Source organism: Lycorma delicatula, chromosome 4, assembly GCF_047948215.1.
Source record: "Lycorma delicatula isolate Av1 chromosome 4, ASM4794821v1, whole genome shotgun sequence".
NCBI lineage: Eukaryota > Metazoa > Arthropoda > Insecta > Hemiptera > Fulgoridae > Lycorma > Lycorma delicatula.
The window spans coordinates 147889535-147908651 of NC_134458.1; the positions used below are offsets into that span (position 1 = coordinate 147889535).

Consider the following 19117-nt stretch of genomic DNA (forward strand, 5'->3'; position numbering starts at 1 on the left):
GAAAAAAATTTGAAGAAAAGAAAAAGAGACCGAAAGCAATGAAATTTGCGTGGTCCATTATTGATCAAACCGAAAAAAAAATTTTAGACCAGTGGTAAACTCGTCGTCGCAAATCAGCTGATTTCGAACTCGAGAGTTCTAAGGTTCAAAATAAAATAGTAAAATAAAAGTAAAATAAGGTTCCTAATAAAAGAAGTTGCTTTTATAGATTTGGATACTAGATCAAGGATAGATAGATAAATAAAAAAAATTGGTGTTTTTTTTTTACAATTAGGTTTCAATTAATTACACGTCTCAGGAATGGTCGTTCTGAATCTATTCAAGACTAATTGAATTTAAATTCAAGACTAGAGGAAATTTTATAGTCTCCTCTTTTTGAATTCAATTTAAAAAGTAACAAATTAAAATTTTGTATTCACTTAAATTTAACTTTTCATTTTATTATTCACTTAAATTTTATATTCATATATAAAAATAATAAATATATGAAATAACAGTAAAGTGACATGAAGATAATAAATAAAAACAAAATCAGCCGAAAAAATTTAGAAAATTATATATTTTTTTGAGTTTCTTGGAACAAATGAAGATATCAACTTGATTTTTGGTGTCTGTAATTTTCATGTGAATATCTAAAAACCAATATCTAGATTTTACGTAATTCTATCTTGAAAGGGGTGAAGAAAGGTAAAAACATTTTGAACAATGATTGCAAATATTTTCCCAATTCCGACTATACTAAACGAGATATTCAGTAAATTTGGACTAGCAAATATTCTTTCTATAAATATCTAAAAACCATTTTCTGGATTTCTGAATTTTAATTTTTTAACAGTACGACGGTGTCAGCGCGGCAGCTCAACCAACACAGCCACTGCCAATGTTACTGTATGTGATGACGCGATGAAGGATGGACCTGGCTCCGGTTACTTGACTAAAAAACATAAAATGAAAAAAAATTCACCGCCAGGGAAACGCAAGTAACCATATAGAACGGGCGAATTCGCGACGGGTTAGCTAGTTAATTGATTTAACGTTGACAAGAAAACTCAAAAAATTGAATTGACAGAAAACATAAGAAAATAAAAATGAATAAAATATATTTAGGGTATTTTAAAAAGGTAGGTCTATAGACTACAAAAATATACGAAACATTATTTAAAACCAGAATTTGCAAATTAAATTTTTCACATGCACACTCACACACAAAACAACTACAATAATTTAGATGTACAGAAAAAAATAAACTCTACGTATAAAATTGCATATTCAACATTAATAAATAAAACTGAATGACTTTACAATAGGCAATGAAATAAATTTAACACCTTATTTAGTAGATTGCTATTAATGCAAAGCTAATAAATATACACTTGTGACAAGTTTTAACAGTAAAGAAAAACATACTTTAAATTCCCAACTTATAAAGGAATAATCTGTATTCAACATTTGCATAAAAGACAGTGTCATTAGAATTTAAAAAATGTTTTATTTAATTTAACAAAGACATACTATCACAAAATATCTTAAACAAGGAGGTAAATGTGTTACATTTTATACGGTACGAGCAGTAAATATGATTACTATTATTCTACTAATAAAAAGATTTAAATACAAAAAATAAAACTCATTATTATTCTTTCTGTCCAATTTCAATATATTTGTTATTACCCTGTCACTAAAAGGATTTTCATTTGAGCTTAAATTTATAACATTTTGCATATGTTTAAACTTGCATTTTAAAATCCACAAAAATAATCATCTTTGGCATATAACTTGTATTATAACGATTTTCCCTGCAGGTAAATTTTCGTCAAGGAATATTTTCCTAAAAAATAATTGTAGTAATAATAATAGGCTATAATAATAATTTTACCCCACCGGGCTAGTCTAGTGGTTAGCTCGTCGCGAATTGATTGCTTAGCTGATTTTCGAAGTCGAAGATTCAAGGTTCAAATCCTAGTAAAAGTTAGATGCTTTATATGGATGTGAATATTAGATAATAAATATCGGTGGTTGGGGATCAATTAACCACACACCTCAGGAATATTCGGCCTGAGTCTGTACAATACTACACCTCATTTACATGCCAAACATTTATATATCATCCCATCTGAATGGATGGGAGGGACTACTTATTGTTCAGTAGTTTAGTTTGCAACGTACATTAGGGAAGAAAAAGGAAAAATTACTGGGAAATATCCTTTACCGAGTGAACAGAGGAAATACTAATTGTATACTTAAATTTACAGTCTAAAAATATGAACCTCAAACTATGGTTTTTGGAGATGGCTTATAATATTGTATAATACATTTTATAAAACATACAGTACTATATTTAACACATTTTGAAGAAATAAAAGGTGATAGGTCACGGAATTTATATATCACCCCCTTTAATACCGTTGGATATAAAATGAAGTAGCTTAAATTAGTTTATCTTATAATTTCTTAGAACTTTAAACATTTATTCAGGAGATAACATATATGTTATACTCCAGTTGATGTCCTTGTAATGACCTTGTAAAAAACGAAATGAACCAAGTTATCAAATAATGAACGAACAAAAAATGGAACAAACTACAGTAAAAAAAAAAGAAAAATGTTCTGTGAGTAACCTTTGAAGGTTGATTTAATTTTATATTTGAAGAGAAAGAAATTAAAAAAAGAGATGATTAAAGTATAATTAAAGCAATTTGGTAATAATTATGTACAATTAAATAAAATTCATTAAGAAAGTAACAATATTAGGTAAAAAAAAGTACTTAGAAAATATATAAAACTAAAAGGAAAAGGAATAAAAGAAGAATTTTATAAAAAAGAAAAAAAGAAGAGTTACGGTTAAAAAATACCATTATAAGAGAAAAATTCCGAGCGCGAAACAAAGATATAAAAAGTGAGTCGATTTATTGCCAATCTATCAGATGATTTTCTCCCCATTCGATCATTACACTTTTCTAATTTGATTTTTTAAACAATAATAATAAATAATGGAAAAGGAATTTCTTTTAGATAAAAATTGGCATGAATTACAACTCCTATTATCATGATCAAACACATCAAACCAAACGTCTATGATATCAAGCAACTCTTGTGTGCTTACAAAAAAAAAAAAAAACGAAAGGAGATCAAGTGAAATCTCTCGACTTCTTTGTACATTTTCCTCCATACTCTCTTCTTTTTCGAATCTTCTCAACAAAATTGTATATTATTTATTCCAAATAAATTTGAAGTAAAAAAAGATTCTTTCAAATTATTGTACAAAAACAATTAATGCAATGTTGGGAGAAGTCTTTTACATATTAATTATTTAATACGACAATGAATAATATTTTATACATAAACTTGTTTTTACAATGTATCTTATAAAAAAAATTCAACTTTTTCACATTTAACAAATCTTTTTTAATTGCACTGACAGTTTTTATTATGATAATGAAATTATAAGTTAATCATTTATGCTAATAATAATAAATTAAACATAGATTCAACTAAAAAAAACAACAAACATTTCAACATAGTATATAGCTCGATTTTACACAGAAAATATATTTACTGTAAAATAAACAGCAAAATTTTATTTATGTAATAATTTTTACTTTCATTAATATAAAAACTCATAATAAAATCGTATACATACATCAAAAGTGACTGTACACCTCTTTATAGTAACATTATCTCTAGTAAGCCGTAAATAGAACGACAGTAGCGTTTAGTCTTGATGAATATAATTATATATATATATATATATATAATTATAATTTCGGTTCATCACATTATAATACACGTATAAACAGTCTGTAGAGGGATAAATGATGTATTGAAACGTACATGTTTTAATAAAGTAGATATGTACTGGAAAATATTTTTTTTAATACTTATTTATTAATGAATTATGATTGAGTAATTATGAAAATACGTCTTTAGGGTATAGTCGTTTCAATGTGTTTAAGTGTTTTAATGTTGGTGATTTAAAAGTAATGAATTTTCGTGTTTTTAAAAGTATTCTATCAAATGCAATGATAGTTTATTTAATTTATTTATAAATTATAGATATCTTCATATCTTTTAATATTATAATGTTGAATATGTATAAGGATAAATACTTTAGAATTCTAAGTATTTATTTATACTGTAGTTTGTTTAGTTTCTTAATCTTCCTGATATCTGAAATACTTCTGGGTTGCATGTTGTAATCAATCTGTGGATAAAAATTATTATTTGTATTAGATATTTCTGGTAATTTTATCTATACAATGATGCACGAAAAACTAACAAACTTTCAGGTCTTTTCAATTGGTGAAAATAAAGAAGAAAGTTCATCATAGGTTCAGAACACTCTGTTAGCGATTATCGGGTGGCGAAAAATTTCGACTTGATTCCTGTGACTTCGTTAGAATTAAGCTATAATTAAACTATTAATTCTTGGGACCAAAATTAAGGAGTAAATTTAATGTTTTATATGAAATCTAACCTAAAAAAATGAAAAAAAAAAAAAATAGGTCCCAGAAGTTTACTTTTAATAACTTTTGAGAAATCTGGGGTAAAAGACAAAATATTGGGGTCAAAAAGCAGACTATTTTATGATTGGCGAAAAATATTTTTGTTAAACAAGTAATAAACACATAAAAGTTTTAAACAAAATTTGAGGAGAATTTGATTCTAAATTTGGAATTACATACGTTAATTCAAATGTGTATCTTACGGAGGAACCATATGCTTAAATGAAGGAAGAGGTGTAGCCCTATTATAATTATGGAATTTGTATTATAAATACTGGTAATAAATTTATTTTTAAAGAACACAGATTTTATGTAGAGTTTATTGCACTTTTTTTCAGTCACCGCTTCTCATAGAAATTATATAACGTGTTAAGATATTACTGAATTTATAATTTTCATAACTTTTTTTACATGCTTATATTTTAAATTCAGTCTAAACTTAGATAAAAAGCTAATTTTATATGATAAAAACGATTAATGTTTTGGAAAATTGCTGATGTTGTTTCTTTTTAAAAAAAATTCGGTTAGTATACAACTTAAAAAATTTCAACTTATTTATTAATTTATTTTTTATAAAATATTACATTTTCTAGCACTAGCAAATAATTGTTATAAAATTACAAAAAAAAAAATTACTTTGCCAGCAAATATAGAATAGCTCTTTTAAATCCGAAATAATGGTGATCATGTGAAAAATGGGGTATCGGGTTTTGCAAATTTTTACGATTTAGGGTCAAACTAGTTCATCTAAATAAAAAAAAAAAACATATGTACGTGTGTTGCACTGCTTTTGGTCTCATTTATCAGGATTAAGTAAACTGATTTTCTTCAAATTTGGCTCAAATATTTCTATATGTGGAGCATTAATCATGTTATTTTTTTTTTAATTTCTTGAGGTGGTGGGAGGATATTGCGAAACCCCTGATTTTGATTTTCTTTAGAGAAATTTTATAAAATACTTTATTAGAACAAATTTGTTACCTACAATCTATATATAAATAATCCAAAAAAGTTGTCTTTCAAAAAATCAACCACCATCTCTTAAATCGAAATATGTGCTTTCTGTGTTTATTTTATTATAGACGCCGAAGCTAAAATGCAGAAAAGGTTTTTGATAATTTCCTTTTTCTTATTTTAGCCTTTATGAAAGGGGTGGCAGCTTTAGTGAAAACTTTACTTAAGTAAATTTGTTAGCCTTATATATATATATATATATATATATATATATACTTTTCTAAATTTTCTTAAAATTTATTCCCCATCTCCAAAAATATATATATTCTATTGTTTTGGCCCTAACTCTTTTAATCTTTGTTATTAACAGCCGGGAAAGTTATGCAATTACTTTGCCAGTTTATATTTTAAAGTACCATACTATGGACAAACTTTTATATGGAAAAACGTTTATTTTATACAGGTGTAACGTAGACAATCCATAAAAAAACTAAATGTAATAATTTACGTCTGGACACACACACACACACAAACATACAGCATCTCCGTAAAGTACAGAAGTAAGGTATCAGATTCCCTGAAACATCCGTTTTTTTAAATTGATCATTTTTATGAAAGTTCCATTCAATATTTTTTTTTTAATCTGAGATTATAAGATGAGGCAATCCTCTTTGTCTAACATGCAGACCAGTGTTCGTGATTAAAAATCGTTAATCTTTTTTTCATTTTACTATTTTTTTTTTTTTTAATAAATATCTTGAATATCAACTATTTAATAAAATTTAATAATTTATGAATTTTATAAAAGAAAACGATTTTTAAATATCGTTTTATCATATCATTCATTTAAATTATTTAATAAAACATCTTTACAAGTAATAATAATAACAATAATAACCTGTAATAATCAATAATTCATAATGCAATGGATATAAACGTTAATTCCTTCAGTTGTGTATATTCAAATTACATACAGTATTCTTTTTTTATATTATATAATGAAATAATTCATCATTTTTATTCTTTTTTTTCTCTCTTCTTATTTTATTGGATCGAAAAATGGGTGTGTTCTGAAGATGGATCCAAACACACACACATCACAAAACCTAATTTCTTTAAAAATATACATAACCTGTTTATATTATAATTAAATGTTATGTTAAGAAATATTAATTTCGTAGCTTAACGTTTGCATTTCTTACTAATCTACTAATAACTTCACCTCTTTCGACACTAAACTTTGTTTTCTCTCCCCCTTTTTTTTTAATCTCATTTCATTTATTCGTATGTGTAAAGTGTAAAGCAGAAAATAATTTTTTTTTTTGCTTTTATATTATTTAAATCGAATTATAGAATAAGTTACTTAAACCGTTAAAAAATTGAAGGAAAATAAAATAAATTTATAAAATAATAAAAAATAAACTGATTTTTTTGTTTTGGGCACTCTAGGACCAGGTTCTAATCTCCTGTACCTCTTTCTTCTTTTCTATCTTCTCTTTTTCCAGTATCTCTTTATTTTCTTCGCATGTATATCTTTGTGATTTGATTCTTTTTGTTTTTCCAACCATTTCGTTTTTAGATTTTCTTTCCTGATTTTTGTTCTTTGAAACCCTCAAACACTATAACTCTGATTTTAAGAATATTTTTAATATTTCTCTACAGTTATATCTTTAATCGACGGTTTAAAAATATTATAATATATGTAATATTATATAAAATTATTTCATATATTGTTATCAGCTTCAAAAATCTGGAGTTTACAAACTAGAATGTGATTCTTTTCATAACGTTTATATTGTACAGACAGGTAGATCTTATGAAGAACGAATTATGGACCACAAATCTTGCTTTTCTAATAATAAGAGATTTTACTTAAACTTGTCATTTAATTGATGAAAATCAATTAAATAACATTTTTAATCATAATTTCATAGTATTATACTTTCAGAATAAAGGTTTGATACTAAAGGTTTTAGTCATTGGAAATAAATAAATTTTGAAGTTTTAGTTTACTTTTAATTGATAAATTATATTTGAATAGTTCACTGTTATTAAACTTATAAATTTAGGTATGAGCACGGGATCTAAATGTAATGCCGCCCATGTTCTGAAATTGAAAAATAGTATTTACTGATAAATTTATATATGTGTATTACTGATGTACGTGTACACTCCGTATTGTAACTGTATGCATTTTACCTCTTCAGGAAATCTATTTACTTTGTTCTTTGTATCTAACTTTTAAGCTTTAGTATTCTGTACTTAACATCTGAAGAAGATACTGTGCATCGAAAGAGTCGTTACGTTTAAATAATGTGAAGATTAAAAAAAATATATATATTGTTTTTATTTACCAATTTTAATGTAAGTATTCTTAACTTTTTTAATCCTATGTATTATTTTTAACCGATTTCAAAAAAGGAGGTTATCAATTCGACAATTTTTTTAAATGTATGTTACTCAATATCTCCGACGTTAGTAAACCGATTTTGATAATTTTTTTTTTTAATCGAAAGAGTATACTTTCGGAATGGTCCCATATAAATGTTATCCAAATCCGATGATAATCTTAGGAAAAATACCAAAAAACCGATCTTTGAAGGTATATTACGCAATATTTCCGACGTTAGTAAACAGGTTTGAATAATTTTTTTTTAATCGAAAGAGTATACTTTCGGAATGGTCCCATATAAATTTTAACCAAATCCGAAGATAATCTTAGAAAGAAATTAAAAAAAACCGTTTTTTTTAATGGGTACTAAATTACAGTTACTAGGTAATTTTACAACTATAGTTATTTGTTGTAAATACTTTTACTTTGATTAATAAATAAAAATATAATTATCTGAAACATTTTAGTAATATATATATATATATATATATATATATATATATATATATATATATATATATATATATATATATATATATATATATATATATATATATATTTAATTTATGGAAATAAATTTTTTTTTTATTTATTTAATTTTTAATTATTTATATTTATTGTTAGAAAAACAATAATGTTATAAGTTATGCGATTTTTTTTTTTTAATATTGTTGAAAAATCAATTAGAAAAGCTTTTATTATTTAATAAAATGTAATTAATATATCTATATTACGTATATATATATTTTTTTTAAATTGACATTCAAATATACATCATGTTTATTCATTTATTTATCTGGTATATCATGGAGGTTGTGGCAGAAGCAATACAATAACAGTGACGTGTCTTTAATGAAATACATTCTGTCTACTAAAGGTGACAAATACAAGCAGAAGCAGTATATACTGTTATATATATATATATGTAGATTCATAAATTACAATTATAATCATTGTCTCCGTTGTTATTAATTATTGTACGTTAATTAAACTGTCATACACCATAACATATAGTAATAATAATATTAATAACATTGTTTATATATGTATATTTAAAATATTTAATGTTTTGTTCGTAACGAATAATAATATATTTACACTACATTATTGAAGCACTTTTTGGTTCATGAAATTTATTAAAATGATTAATCACAAACTTTTCTTTTTATATTAACCAAATATAAGATGCATAAGTATTCTTTTTAATAACATTTTTATGTCGTCTAATTATAAACCAAATATAAGATGCATAATTATTCTTTTTAATAAAATTTTTATGTCGTCTATTTATAAACACATTTATTAAGAAGAAAATCATCAACCGATAAAAATTAATGATGTAATAAGTAAACAAATAAAACAACCTTCTAAATCGATTTTTCTCGGATATCGATAATAGTAAAATAATCTCCTTTCATGTACGACTGATTATACCTACTATCCACGCGCCAGTTCTTAATCCTGCGAGGAGAGAGTAACGTCATGGCATTTAATACTACCGTAGATCAAAAACCCTCCGGTTGTACTATTTATTTAACAAACGTTTAAACTACGCTACATCATATTACTGGATAAACATATTTATTGTCTTGCCTTAACATATTCAGAAATAAATAATTTAGTTACAGTACTTCTCTATTTTTCAATTAATGTATAAAAATAGTAAAATAAATTTTATAACTATAATTTATTTCGTTTTTTATAGTTTTTAAATTACTGTTTGTAAAAAAAACCCATTGTAAAGTTTAGATAGTTAATAAATATTCTCAATTTTGTATCACACTCTTTAATAACTGACGCAATAATTTCACGCCTATCAGAATGAATTACTTTGTTATTTTTTTCAAGAAGACATTTTAAATTAAAATGAGAATAAAAATTAATTAATGTCTAAAATAATAATAAATACTGTACGGAACAACATACAAATTAAAACACTAACACACATTTTAGATGAATATATATGTAAAATTAATAATGTAATAGAAAAAAAGTAATAATGTATAGAGCTTTAACTCATGAATCAATACGTCATCACATCTTCATATAATAACCAAATAACCTTTAATCTTTTACAATCTCTCAGTCATCATTTTCCTTAATATTTCTGTGTTGTTCTGTGATTATCCTGTTGTTGTTTCCTCTTCGGTATTGTGCCACTTTTAAACTCTCTTTGAATTCGTGTACATTTTTCTTGAAAATTTCTATGTCTAGAATAGCTTCTTCTCTTATTCCAATCTCTTGGAGATCCTTTCCTAACTGTAAACGCCAATTGCTTTTACTTTTCAGATTATCAAAGAAGTTGAAAATCTTTCTAGACAATTTTTCTTCATTCATCTCTTTAAATGACCGTAAAAGATTATTCTCCGTTTTTTAACTGTGTCTATGTTTTCAAATTTTCTATCAATTTCCTCACTTGATCTTAAAAAAATTTTTATTATTTTCTTATTTCGCGGTCTAACATTTCTCTTCTACTTAATGTTAAAGTTTCTATCGCGTGAAGATTTCAGATTTTATAACCGTGTTATAATGTCTGAATTTAGCATTGTAATAAATCGATTTTTTTATAATAAAGATTTATGAGCAGTTAGAAAGCCATTTCCACTTTATTAGCCCGATTTTCTAAACACGTTTTGTAAATTCAATTTTTCTGGATTACTTCGCCTAGATATTTAAACTTTTCCACGAATTTTAATTTTCCCGAATTTTGTTCCTATTTTTCTTGGCTGTTCTTTTACATTTGTCATTTTTATTTTTCAAATGAAATTTGCAGTCCAGTTCTTTCGGCGATTTCCTTCAAAATTTTCTATTTTTGTTTGGGATGTGTTCCGGTCATCAGCAAAGATCGCTATATCACCTGCAAAAGCAAACCAATCCGTTGATATTCCTTTCAGTTTTGTTCCCATTCTTATGATTGGAAGTTTTAGGTTTTCAATTTCTTTCTGGTATTCACGAATTTTTTTATCTAAAATACAGTTAAAAAAAAGTGGCAACCCATCGGGTTGGTTTAGTGGTGAACTCGTCATCGCAAACCAGCTGATCTCGAAGACAAGAGTTCTAAGGTTCAAATCTTAGTAAAGACTTTTATACGGATTTAAATACTAGGTCGTAGATACCGGTGTTCTTTGGTGGTTGGGTTTCAATTAACCAAACGTCTCAGGTCGACCATTCCTGAGAACACAAGACTACACTTAATTTCATTCATACATATCATCCTCTGAAGTAATACCTTACGGTGGTATCGGTGGCTAAACAGAATAAGAAAGAAATAAAAGTGGCGAGAGACACAATGTCACACTGGTTTAATTTTGAAACGTTTTGCAATTTCTTCCAAAAATTTACTATTAAAAATGTGTTTGTTAAGGTCTCTTTAATGAAATTTATAATTTTAGAATTTAATCCCATTTCATTTAAACTTTCAAATACGGAATTTCTGTCTATTCAGCAGTAAGATTTTCTGAAATCGACGAATAAGATATATTTTCTGTTATTTAACATTTTATTTCGTAGATAATTTTAATAAATATACATACATATTTACCTATTTCTAAATAAAATAATATTTATTTTTTTAAGGAGCTGAGGAATCAGCTGGTATAACCAGTTGATTCCGTGTAAATCAGCTGGTCCGGGATAAAGCACTGGCAAGCCTTTTAAATTTATCATTCATCATATTTTTCTAATTCAAATAATATATGAATATAGATATAGATAGTTATAAAAGAATAAAAACCTAATATAAAGATAACAAGATCTTATAAGTAGCGTCTCGGCCTTTCATCCAGAGGTCCCGGGTTCAAATCCCGGTCAAGCATGGCATTTTTCATACGCTATAAAAATTTCATTTTCAAATCCCGCGCACAAGCTTCATGCTTATGTGGCGATATCAAATAAAAAAAGAAAAACAGAATCTTTCATGAACACAAATTGTACAAGGTTATAAAACCAATCATACTATTTTTATACAGTAATTGAAAAATAAAAATTCAATATAAATAAATAATTTATATTATAATGTAATTGTATAGTTTGAATAAGAACTAAATCCAATAAATATTCAAATAACTAAGTAAATGTTATTACCAGAGAGAAAACTGCTACATTTAATTCAAATTCCTTTTAATCTATAAAATACAAAATATTACGTCGAAAACATATTTGCTTATTATGCATATGATAAATAATATACAATATAGCATATATAAATTTAAATTCTATGCCTGTTCTGTGTTAAACAATAATTGAATGAAATATCTCGTACTTTAAATCATTTCAATTTTAGACTGAAAGACAAATAAGTTTAAATAATAATTGTAACCCATAATAATCATTATTATTATTATGAATTGCTTTATATATATATATATATATATATATATATATATATATATATATATATATATACACAGAGAAAACCACATCACCGCTGATTAGAATCTCTTTGTAATTCATGACAAAGAGTATTAATTATTCAGCTTAGATTTGCATTTGTTTTATACATACACATTCTATAATTTACGTACGTAGAAACAGACTAATCTAAAACGTTATTTATTGCAATGATTAAACTTTGTTAATTATGTTTAAAGTACAATCAAATATCTAGATGTGTATACATATTAAAAGTTTAATTTTGAAAATACTGTACAACGCTAAACAGAGAAACAGATAATAGAAAGTAACAGTGGGAAGGAGTGAGCGAGAGAGTTAAGAGTGTGAGAGAAAAATAGGAATAGTAACTTATATGTGTTTGAACAAATTAATTTCGTTAAAATTTACATTTAGAGATTTAAAACGCTTTTTATTAGATTAAATAAACTTCTACTGTATTATACAGATAACATGATGACATCTCTATACTTTAATTATGAAAAAGTACAGTCGTGAGAGTATAAAATATTTAACTGTTTTCTAAGAAAACGTTTTGTAAGCGGAAAAATAAAAATAAATAATAATTATAAGAAAAAATAAAAACACTTTTTTAAATCTATGAATAATATACTAAATTTTTTAAAAGTCAATCAAATAAATTAATTTTATGGATCCGATATAATTTAGGAATTTAACTGTCAAATCTCTCATAAGAATAAATAGATTACAATAAAAATTGTTCGTATTACTAATAATTAGCCATAATTTTTATATAAACGCATATATTTAACGGTAAATACATTGAAAAAACTTTGAATCAAAAAGATTAAGTTTTGTTTTCCTATTTTAAATATAACGACTCAATTTGTAACCCATTTTTCTATTCTGATAAACTTAAGTTTTTAGTTTTAACACATTGACTGCTATGAGACCCAATTTGGATCTTAAGTTATATGTGCAACTGAGTTATAAGATCCATTTTGATGTCACAGTATAATAACAATTTCCATTTGCTAAGGGTCTTTATTTTGTCTCATTTTTTCAGGATAAAATCATATTGTAATACGAGAACATAGAGCAAATTATCGCTATTCGAACGGTGTGCTTAGCTTTGTGCTTTGTCTCATTCAAACGCTACTAAGCTATTTCCCAAAAAATATAAATTTTATATTATAATTATAAAATAAAAAGAGTATTCTATTTTTTTTATAAAATTAATTTGTAGAATAATTTTTTTAAATTTAGTTTAGCCAAAAAAGTTATAACCAAAAATCGGAGACATGCTACTCATTTGTGTCTTAAGCTCAATTTTTTTCTATTAACTATTTCATAAGGAACAACTCTTTAAAAGAAAAGTTTTTCTTTACTTAAAACATACTACTGACAGTATCCAAAGCGGAATTACCAATGTGTGCAAATATCAAAATAATATGTAATTTAGTTACTATTTCTAAATATGTAAAATGTATGGATATTAAGAAAAAGGAACAAAGGTAAATTAAACAAAAAAATTAAGGAATAAAAAAATTAGATAAAAACAGAAAATTCTCATCCCATTTGGTAGAGGAAAGTAAGACATAAGATAATTAAAGTAGAAGGAATATAAAATATTAAATGATTAAAAGAAAAAGAAATTATTGAAAATTAATTTAAACCTTAAGGAAAAACTGAATAAAAATGGAAAAGTTAGCCTAAATTAATTTAAAAAGAAAGCTGAAAATTATATTAAACATTTTTTAAATAATTTAAACAGTGAGATTAAAATGATTTTTGCACGCATGCAAATAATATACAGGATACAGTTAGGTAAGTAGACTACGTTAAATAAAAATTTACAGCTATAAAAAATGTTAATAAAGAATAATATTTACTTACATCAACCCACGTGTATTGTTTTAAATCAAAACTGCTATGGGGAAAAACGTCCATTGTTCTTACCTATAAAAAAAAAATAAAGAAATTAAATCTTATTATATGTAAAAAGAAAATTACGCATAAATACAATAAAAATATTTATATTTTTTCTTAAATTCCGTAGCATATTAGTTTCACAAAAGAATATAATACAAAGTACAGTTCAAGAGATGTAATCCAGTCTGAGATAGACCAGTTTTAACACATAACCGTTAACTGAACCACAACGAAAAAAAAACAGTCTACAAGAGTTGAATCCTATTGAATGTAGCTTACATCATCAATTAAAAATTCGAACCTGAATTTTCAATACTATTTTCATTGAGATATATGATAATTTTTTGAACGTTTCTGTATAATCTAATGAAGCTATGTTTATTTTAAAACTATAGACAGTTGAGTCTTTTGTTCGCGTAATGTAATTAGAAAACCGGTAGCTTGTTCCAGAAACATCACGCTATGCTATGTTATTAATTAGAACCTAACAACAAAACAATTGGCCAGGAAGTAGTAATGATGTCTAACAACTAAACTTGGTAAAGTCATCATTAACGTAGGAAGACAACTCATTATCGCAGAAAAACTAATATACTCGTGATGGAAACTGATAGATGATTTAGTTTACTAAATTACAAATAAAAATCGATTAAAAATTTGTATAATTTATGACGGGTTGTAAGAGAGAGTTAGATAAAATAATAATTAAATTAATATTAAGATAAAGCAAATCTTAATTTTAAAGTTTCTATAATGATCTTTTATATTCCCCGTATTTGTAAACACTCATAGGAACCCTTAAATTAAATATGTGTACGAGAGAGATGTTCGTACAAAGACAAATTAATTACTTCATTATGTATTATTATTTTTTGTCTTGTTTAAAGGAGGCCTTAACAAACAGAAACGTATAGGGCAGTATAAATAACCAGGGTTGTTTATAACACTAATCTGTATGCCCTTTTAGTATGAATACGGAAAGAAATCAACAATAAATTTCCTGTTGACTGCCTACCCCTAATGGAGGACGAAAGAGGAAGCTTTTTTGTCGAAGGGGGAATAAAAAGTCATTACGATGTAGGATCAGCTAGTTGAAAATACAGACTTATTCCTGTAAACAAGAAGAATATCTCATTGAACACCACACTTTATAACTGCACAAAAAAAACGTTAAAACATTTGAACTTTTTTCTATTATTATGAATTACAGCGATAATGATTGTAGGCGAATAGATACGAATACAAATTACTACAAAACAAATCTATCGTAGCTATTTTAAAGAATAAATTTGAGAAAAAGTAAACGATTGTATAATATTATACCCAACCTGCGAAAATGATAAGTGATACTCAGCTATATAATTGTCACCTTTACTATAAGCTATAAGTAAACATCACTACTTTCAGACAAAAAACATTGTGATTGATGTCTCTTTTTCTTCAGGTAATTTTTATGCGTCACAGCTATATGAATGTGGGAAATAATATAAAGCAACATATTAGATGAAGAAAAACCCACTATTACAAAACTAAAATTTGTAAAGGCTTATTTAATAAAAAAAACAATTAGCCCATATATAACTTATTAAATAAAAAAATAAGAAAAATAAGAGGAAACCAAAGAATTACTGGGTGAAACGATCCATTAGATTATTTGTAGTATAAGAACAATATCCGTTTACGCACTGCTGTCAATTTAAAGAAATTATATAAACTTCATCACTTTGCATCTTTAATGGGCTACAAAATTAATTAAAAAGAAACTTTTAATAAACAAGTTTTTATTTAAAAATTTGACAGACCGGATGTAATAAACAACTAAACGAATCTTAATAACAATAAAAAGTACTTATAATTATTTATTTACTTAAAATGAAATACATAATTAATTAAAACCCGGAAAGAATTACTACATAAACAATAGACTTAGTGTCTATTGTTTATTACTTAAATAAGTAAAATATAACGAGAGGAGAATATTAGTATAACATCTAGTTTTATTAGGGCGCCTAAATTTTTTAGTTAATAAAGACTATTAATTTTATGAAGGACTAAACTGATGGAATTAATTAATTGTAATTAATTAGGCAATTTAATGAATGAATAAAACGGATGTCAACAACTGGTTGTCTTCAATTTATTATTTCATTCATAAAAATTTAAAGGGGTTAACCACAAGAGGTGACAATGATGTCATACTATGTAATTGATATATAAGCTAACTGACTCATGTGTTTGAATCGGTCATTTGTGGTTTGTATCACTCGTTTTTTTTTGTGTCCATATATATATATAATCTTTTTTTTTAAGTTTTGAATAATCAAGATGGTTATAAAATTTATGTAAATTTAACAGTTTATAATGCAAGTGCTCTATTAATTTTTTTCTTTTTTTTTATCTGGTAGCAAAGAGATAATTTTATCTCTTTATATGTGTATATATAAATAAAATAACGTAAACCTATTTTTACAGGGTTTTGAAGTTAGGAAGGAAAAACTTAAGAAAAACTTCGAATTCTTATCTCTCACCTGAACCTTATTACAGTTACGTTAATTTACTAATCAACTCATGGTAGTAACCATGTGATAATATAAATAAGATTTATCATCTAAAAAAAACCAACATAAAAACGTCTTTGAAAAAAAATTTTACAGCCTGAGCGTAAGTTTATATATTACGATGTCATACAAAGCCCATCACCTGCGCATGCAACCAAGCACTACTAACAACATTTTATAGATACTTCCGTCTAGTCGACCAGATGTTTCTTAAAAAAAAAAAAATAATAATAAAAAACCAAAAAAAGTAGTTAGAAGCAAAATAATAAGTTAAAAAATTATGAATAAAAGTTCCTTGTGATTTTAAGACTAAAAGAACCGAAGTGTGTTGTGGCTCTCAGTTTCTATTTTAGATTTCTCGTCCATATGCACGTGAAGAGGTATGTAAAAACTGTTATGACGGTGCTGCCACCAACGGATATAAAATCAACAAGGAAACTAAATCTATTGGCTGCAAGAAAACATAAAGACGCGCTCTGCAGTAGAAATGCAGCTCATACTAGAATATTTTATATACACTATTTTTCAACCGTGGCTCACTTAACGTTTACTGCTAATTAGGTTAGATCTCAAAAGAAAGCTACCTATTGTAATGGGTATCATGATTCGACTACCAGAAAATTTCGACATATCTTCGCGTTTCATATCCCTCAGACCCCAAAATCACCGCCAGTTCAAAAGTTTTATATATATATATTTCACTTTCCTTTGGACACAACTGCCGTAATTGCCAAAACAAGCATTGCGACAATCACTTAAAAATTCATGCATAAAATATAAAAACCCAAAATCTCGGTCGAGTTTGTTAATGAGCAAAATTGGATCATGAGGGGTGAAATGATACCATGGGGGGCTTTTTCGAAAAAAAAAAATATCGCTATAACTTTCTTATTAAGTAAAATATCGAATTAGTTTAGAGTTCTTACTATTCTTTGGATAAGGGACTAAAACGTATCCAAGTAAAGTATTTTGATATCACCAACCGTTGGCCAAGGGAGTGGAAAAATGGGATTTCGAAAACAAAAAAAATCATACCTCCCTTAATAGGCACAGTATCGAATCGGTTTAAAGTGATCGTTAGTCCTCTAAACATTACCTAAAACATTTGTCTGAAACAAGTTTTGATATGATCAACCCTTACGGCAAGGGATGACTAAAATGTTGCTAAAATTGTAAGAAGATGCTAAACATTGTCGTATGCTAAACATTTTAAACATTTTTTCACACGCAACCATTGTCGTATTGAGTAAATTTGAAGTTTTTGTTAACTTTAAGGTGGAGATCTTTTTTATCCCCTACTTAGCACCGGTGTAATTTACCTCCGTCTTACGGCGTGCCGAAAGGGATTTTTTTTTATTTGTAAGGTTTATCTGATAAAATGTTTAATGGAGAAATGTCTGATGAAAACTGGTAGTCCATATTCATATTTAAAATAAAATGGATGATTTTGATCATAAGGGTAAGCAGTTAATACTACAAAATATTATTCATTTCTAATGAAAAATTGGAATTATTTTAATATAATGTATTTTAAAGTAACATCTTAATGCTTTCAGTACTTTTGCAACCAATATCAATATTTCATCTACATTTAATATAACATTTCTAAATCAATATACAATTAAATTCAATTCGATTTATCAGTAAAAAAAAAAGCAACAGTGTTGTCATAATATTTATCTGCCCTGAGGCAGGGTATATGGTAGAATAACAGTCTCAATTTTCTTCTATTACAGGTAAACGTCTGAGCTTCCATTCTCTTTTAGATTCCCTACAATTTTTTACTCTTTTCCAGACTGTCTCATTTGTTCCCTCAGATCCTTCTAGCACTGTTTTAATCAATCCTTCTCTTCTCATAATAAGTCCTAGCGGATTAGTTTTTCTATTCTGATTTAAGTTTTTATTCATGCTCATTTTCCTCATTGTTTTTCCATTCAATTTTCTTTTATCACCTCAAATGTCCATATTTAAAATAGTTTTTACAATTAATAAAAAATACTTGATTAATAAAAGGTAAGTAAATAATAACAATAATGAAAAATAAATTAAATTTTCTATAACAAGATTTTTATTAATTATTATATCCATTCAACTAATAAAATTCCCAACACTTGACGATATAAATAAATATAGTTTAAATAGATAAAATAAATAAATTTAAAAAAAATAACGGAATTTTTAAACGTAATTTTTTTTGAAAATACGGCAATATATACGTATTTTAGATACAACTGAACCAATTTTAGGTAATATAAAATAAGATCGATGTAATTTCTGAAAATGATTAAACAATTTAAAATATTTGTAAGATTATTACGCCAGAGCTTAACAAAGAAAATAAAAAATTAACAGATATTAGTTACCATTTGCACTAAATTGAATATGCTATTTGTATGAACATTCTAACTTACCGAAATGTAAAAAAATAT

General features: G+C 25.9%; 1 protein-coding gene across 3 annotated transcripts in view; it reads right to left on the reverse strand.

The window, feature by feature from the left end:
• Window positions 1-19117, reverse strand: part of LOC142323945 (uncharacterized) — a 284249-nt gene that overhangs the window by 179371 nt on the left and 85761 nt on the right. For all 3 annotated transcript variants that reach the window (XR_012756182.1, XM_075364345.1, XM_075364346.1), the window contains exon 2: window positions 14095-14157. Coding sequence is in view for 2 of the 3 variants with exons in the window: in XM_075364345.1 (XP_075220460.1) it covers window positions 14095-14157 (63 nt within the window). In the remaining variant the exon portion in view is untranslated. The remainder of the gene's footprint in view (window positions 1-14094; window positions 14158-19117) is intronic.